Below are 6,306 nucleotides of genomic sequence, written 5' to 3'. Positions count from 1 at the left end.
TTTCCGCAGCCATAACAAAATTATCGGTATTTAAAAAAAAAATGTGCGCATGTGCAAACATCACCGAACAACCAAGTGCAAAATCACAACGCAACAATTTTTCCTTCAGGTCAAAGGTTGAACATTATTCTATAATTGTCTGACTTTAATGAGATAATTAGGTTGATTTTTCTCGAGTGGGAATCCGTTAAACGCCGTTTGAACCGGAACTTTATCGGTTAATCATCGGTTCATGTTTGGCTGCGGAAACACGGCCAAAATCAAGTCCATTGTAAAACCCTTTTAGAGTCCATTGTTGCCGGTTTTGGAATGGGAATGCACTGCTGTATCAAAGTGTGCTGAGTTTAATTATCAAAATTTTAAATCGTAAATATATTTCCAAACATTGTAACATAATACTTTGAATGTTTAATGCAGATGCTGTATTAGTTTAATACCGTACCTAGTGGGAACCAAGCTAGGGGCCTGTGGCTACAGTAATAGTAAGAAAGCTGGATTTTCGGAAAACTGGGTTCTGTCAAATTGGATTTCAGTAAACTGAATCAAGCAACTCCAGAGTTTCAGAAAAATATTACGAGAAATTTTGTAGAAGATGAACAACTGTAAAGTCGTTAATACGCTTGAGTCATACAGTATATTATTAGGCTTGGTTCCCACTAGAACGAAACAATGTATTGAGGCAAAGTGCTGTATTTCGTAATCACCGATGACGCAACAGTGCTGCAAACATTGCAGGTTGATTTCACGCAGAAGGCGGAGGAAAACACAAGTATTGGAAGGGTATTTTAGGGTTACGTAGGTTGCGTTACGTTGCGTCGCTATTATTTTCAAATGTAGCTGACGTGTTCAAATTCTTTTTAAAATCTATAATCATAATCCATCATATTGATGGCAGGTAATTTTCAAATGTAGCTTACGTGTTCAAATTCTTTTTTAAATCTATAATCATAATCCATCATATTGATGGCAGGTAATTTCCAAATGTAGCCGACATGTTCACATTTTAGAAAATCTATAATCATACTCCATCATATTGATGGCAGGTAATTTCAAATTTCAACAAATGTAACTTAATGCGTATTCAAATTTTTTTTAAAAATCTATATAAATCATAACACATCATATTTGATGGCAGTGAATTTTATAATTTTACTAATTATTATTGTGTATAAATAATTTCATAGTTATGCAATTATATTATATTTAGTATACAGTAGGCCTATGCTGTAGTTAAAAGGTCAATAACCATACTATCGGCCATTCTTGTACAACATATGCAATTAGACTGGATAGAAACACACATGTTTTAAACAATTTAAAAAGAAACAAAAATTCATAAGACCACAATTTTCAAAGTTATATTATTATTATATTATTATATTTGACTAATAGTTCAAAGGTCAATAGTTGTAGAATCGGCCATTTTTTGTAAAAACATTTCATTATAATAAATATAAATGTATAGTTTATGAACAATTTGAGCCCTATTTCGTGTCTCTCCGATTATTGGTTACTGAGATACGATAAATCAAGGTCAAAGGTCAAAATGTCAGAAATAAGACTTGCATCCATTTTTGAGAAAATGTGTCATTAAAGTGAATATAAAAAACATATATTTAAAACATTTTGACACCAAAATTAATTATCTGTGACTAGTGGTTCTCGATATATAGGGTAATTATAAAAAATGGCCGCCATTTTTAATTATGCAAATTAAGGGCTTAGATGGCCGAATTTCGCTTGGGATCCGCCATATTCGTAAATCAGCGAGGTCGAAATATCCTAAATCAAGTGGATCCCAGCTTCTACCCAAAAATGCTTCTTGATTCGTTTTCTAGGCCGTTTTTTGAGAAATGGAACCTGTCTATATTGGGAACCACGCTTAATAAAGGAAGCTCGCTTTTATTTGACGTAAACGATGGAAAACAAAAATCTAGTGTAACTATAAGTTATGTTTGGTTCCCAATAGGACACAACGCAAGGACGTAAGCGCAGTAGAAGTGATTTGACCAATCACAAGCCATAGTTCCAACAATCCACTAGTTGTGATTGGTCAAATTATTTACGTTACGCTCACTTGCGTTGTGTTTCAGTGGGAACCAAGCAGTAGGCCTACAGATACTTACAGCATTCACGTTCATCACTAAGATCACCACAATCAAATAGATCATTACATACGTATCCTTCAGATATACAATTCCCAAGTCCACACTGAAACTGGTTTAGATTGCACTGAGTGCCTATTAAACAAAGAAATAATAACACATTTTTATTTTTTTATTTGAACCATAATATTTAATGAGGGTAATCCATCCAGCAATTGCTGATCATTTGGGACCGTCAGAACAGATACAATACACAAAATACAACAAAAACAGAAAAGTTTAAGAAAAACAAAAGCCAATAAATAAAATAAATTACATGAGAAATATAAATCTGAATAAGAAAATTTGGAATATAGAAAATAACTGATATGTTATATTAAGCAAATATATATAATATATATATATAATATTTAGATCTAATATTTTACAATTTAATATCTGGAAAAATGTTATCGTCTCCTTTCCTCTTTGAAAGATAGTTCAGATAATGATACAAGATCCAAAATACAATTTATCCGATTTATATTTTAATGCAGTTTCGACATTTATTTTGCTCCGTTATGGGTAGATGTTACTATGTTACTATTACCGGGCTTATAGGTCTTGTTTTCTTCTGTTTGTAACCTTCTTATTTGGTGTTTCTGATTATCGTAAGAGCATTTATATATTTGTTATATTGTGTTTTTATTTATCAATTCTGGTCGAAATAGTTGTGGCTGTTGAATGATAAAATAATTAAAAAAAAATAATCATCTTTAGTCATTTTAAACACAGGAGCATTTGCACTGTTTAGCATAATTGAGATTACAAGATCTTACCAGAATCTAATAATAATGTTTCCCACTTATTAAAGATGTATTGTCCTCCTGAAAAAAATAATTTTAATTTTTTTTTTTGAATATGATATTTTAATGTTACCTAATTGTTATCCACTTTGATCAAAAATTGGATTGAAAAAAAATGTATTTACCTAAAAAACGGTAATTTAAAGCAAAAAATAGTCAAATTGGCTGCCAGCCAAAAGGTTTTTGGTTGAATTTAACCATTTATTTTGTCATTTTATAAGTGAAAACAATAATTTTTCCGGGTTTTTCTACGGAAGTGATTAACTTTATTAAAAACACAAAAAATCTATTCAAAGTCTAATTTTATTAATCTTTATATTTCATGTTTTTGAGGGACAATACATCTTTAAGCGTCTATCACACATTCTTCGGTTCCGGCTCCACCTCCAGTTCAGGTTTGCGTGGAAATAGTAATGAAAACGAAACATTGAGATGTAATTTTATTCGCCGGAGCCGGACCGGCGAAGGTGTGAAAGACGACACATTCGTCTTTTCAGTTAAACTCGCATGGAAAGCATACTGTCGTAATGTTGAACGACATTTTTAGACGCGTACAACGCGACTCTACAGCTCACTATGTCGGTCGGTTGTTCAATCGGTCGGTTGTTCGGTCGGTCGGTTGGTCGATCAACACTAACTTAAGTACGCGACTGCAGCCATGTATATGGCCTTGTTATTTCTGATTTCTATTTTAGAATCTGTCATAACCAAATATTACTTAGTTGATGTCGGTATTAATATTATTTTTCTAACTTACCAAAAGCATAATATATTGCAAAATAGAAGAACAATGTACACTTTAACATTTCCATTTTGTGACGTAACACTTTTGAACAAAATATCCAAAATATGCACATGCAGTCTATCTTGGACATGGTATGAATAACTCGCAATAAACTACCTACGATGGAGAAACTTCAATAAACCTCATCTTGGAGAATTCTGAACCAATCTGAGTTTCAAATGTGTCAATGTTTCATTTATCGACTGATGAATGAATATGTCATTATAGAAAAATAAAAAATGTAATGAGTATGTTTAGAGAAAGGAATACATTGTCTGAAAAAATGTGAACTAATCCGAATATTTTATTTTTAGATAGATTAAAAAGTAGCCATAACCAAGGAAATTAATTGCCTTGCTGAAAATAGTTAAGTTGGTCTGTTGCAATGTCACTAGTGGTTTATATAATCACTTGGGCATGGAGACCTACAAAATGTGGATGTGGACGCTCAGTTATTTGGTTAAAATCTTACATAATTTATTCAAATAAATCATCCATGAGGTTCGAAAATTTCAATATTTGCATCAAATTGTTCATTTTAAAATCTCTTTCTAGTCTGCTGTAGAAAAAATCCGGAGCTTTATTTGACATCTTATACATCTGTATTAGGATTTTTCCATTTACATTTTTCATTGAATTACATATTTCAGGCATTTTATTTCGTTTCAACCAATCAGTGACGTGCTTTGATGTCCATTTTGAAACGTCACTTGGACCAGCTGGACCATTGTGTGTAGAATGTAGTTGAATTGTTGAAGAATCTGTTGTACAAACTCCACAAACATCTGTAGAAAACAAAACGGACATTAGTACTTTTATTTTACTCAGTCTATTCCATGGACTGAAGTAGATAGTTGTGCGTAAACGCATTTCAGAAGTCAATGTAACATATATAATTACTATTGTTGGACGAATAGCAAAAAGTTTTGACCAATCACAAGTGACAAATCATCCCAACAGCAGTTGCTTGTAATTGGTCAATGTACTTGCTTAGTGTAAAACAGTATTGAAAATACATTTACCTTTACATGGCGAATTAACTTTTCCCCGTTCTCCAATCTCACTTTTTATATTCTGGAATTCTGTTGCAACCATTGAATCTTTGTAAAGAGGGTAATATTTTAAAGTACCTATGAATGCTCCTAACCATCCGTCTGCCGTATAATTGTGTTGCACAATCAGCGGAAGAATTGGTTTATTTTGTTTATAAGCATATGTTGCTTCTGAAATGAGAAATATTGGTGAAGAATATATTTAAATAAAAGATAGATCAATTTTTTATTCTGCTTACCAGTATTCAAACTAAATTTAACGCTTTTGAAATATGCATACTAATAAATACATATCTTTCTTTATAATGCAGCACGAACCTGTTCGACAACTTGTACTGTCCTTGTACTTTTGGGATATGCATGCTATCATAACCACTGCATTCTCAACAGCAGACGCCATTGCCCCTAACAAATCACCTTCTGTAAACAAAAATAATACGTTCAAATGTTAGCACCTAGTTTCGAAAACATGGTGGGTTTACATAGGCCTAAAAAATGTTAAATATTGCAGTAAAAAAAATATTTCGAGAAGAGCACTGCGATTATACGCATGCGCACGTATGTTTTCGTTGCTATTATTCAATAGCGTGTTCATGAATTTAATGGGGACAATATCAATAGTTTGTCAAAATATAGCAAAATGTAGTTAATTATTTTATTTTAGCTGTCAAAAGGGATCCTGCTATTCCATCTCACCCATTTGGTCGATATCCATCCAAACATTATAACCAGCATTTTGAAGTTTCTGCTTCAATTGGATAATTCTTGGCTGGACATCCCATTGGTAGCTAATCATCACGTGGGGCACTTTCTTCAAATGTGTCGTCTGTTGCTGCTCATCAGATGAATCGTCTGCTTCTTCAAATATACCTTCGAATGTTTCCCATAAGGCTCCGGAACATGCTGTTTTAAGTTTACCATGCGCCGAAGACTTCAGAAGAGTAATTGCTAAACAATAATTTATATAGAAAACGTTACCAATAATTACAACGCCTCCCCCAGAGAATGATGGAAGGTGAAATGAATTGGAATATCATCATACAACTGAGAAACAACCAACTCCAACTTACCTTCAATGAGACCCTTCTCTGTTTTAATGTTCTCTCGATTTTCTTCCATAAAAGATAATTTCCACGTCAATTCCGCCGCCAGTGTTTGTATTGCCGATTTGTTATTAGTCTGCTGCTGTAATTTTAGGGCTATTGCTATCTGAGCTAGGCCTCCATATTCCACAATTTTCAGTTTGTTTTTGTCGTGTAGTGCTAGATTGTTTAAAGCTAATAGAATTTCAGACGTACTGAATCCCCGTGCAAGACCCTTTTCTGACGTAAGAGAGTTAGACAGAAGATTTATAATAAATCTAATGACGCTACCAGTGTTCTCCAGAAGGGTTATCTCTGCTTCAGTTATAAGAAACGACAAGATGATGAAGCATTTTGCCTGTAGCATAATAAATTCCACTTTTGAATAGTCAAGAAGAAGCTTCACTGCATTACTCTCTCGTGCTATCAATCTATTGT

General features: G+C 33.0%; 1 protein-coding gene across 1 annotated transcript; it reads right to left on the bottom strand.

Moving 5' to 3' along the window:
* Positions 1–4,091: 4,091 nt before the first annotated feature.
* LOC140060405 (uncharacterized) lies at positions 4,092–6,306 on the bottom strand. The gene is made up of 5 exons (XM_072106593.1): positions 5,857–6,306; positions 5,483–5,734; positions 5,105–5,206; positions 4,757–4,957; positions 4,092–4,519 (listed from the first exon to the last, which is right to left on the bottom strand). Exons 1-5 carry the CDS (start codon positions 6,233–6,235, stop codon positions 4,212–4,214), a joined length of 1,242 nt encoding a protein of 413 aa, XP_071962694.1. The 5' UTR covers positions 6,236–6,306; the 3' UTR covers positions 4,092–4,211.

Source organism: Antedon mediterranea, chromosome 10 (assembly GCF_964355755.1).
Source record: "Antedon mediterranea chromosome 10, ecAntMedi1.1, whole genome shotgun sequence".
In the NCBI taxonomy this organism is placed as follows: Eukaryota; Metazoa; Echinodermata; class Crinoidea; order Comatulida; family Antedonidae; genus Antedon; species Antedon mediterranea.
Note: the sequence above shows the minus strand (reverse complement) of the source record. Positions and strands in the feature narration are given on the sequence as shown.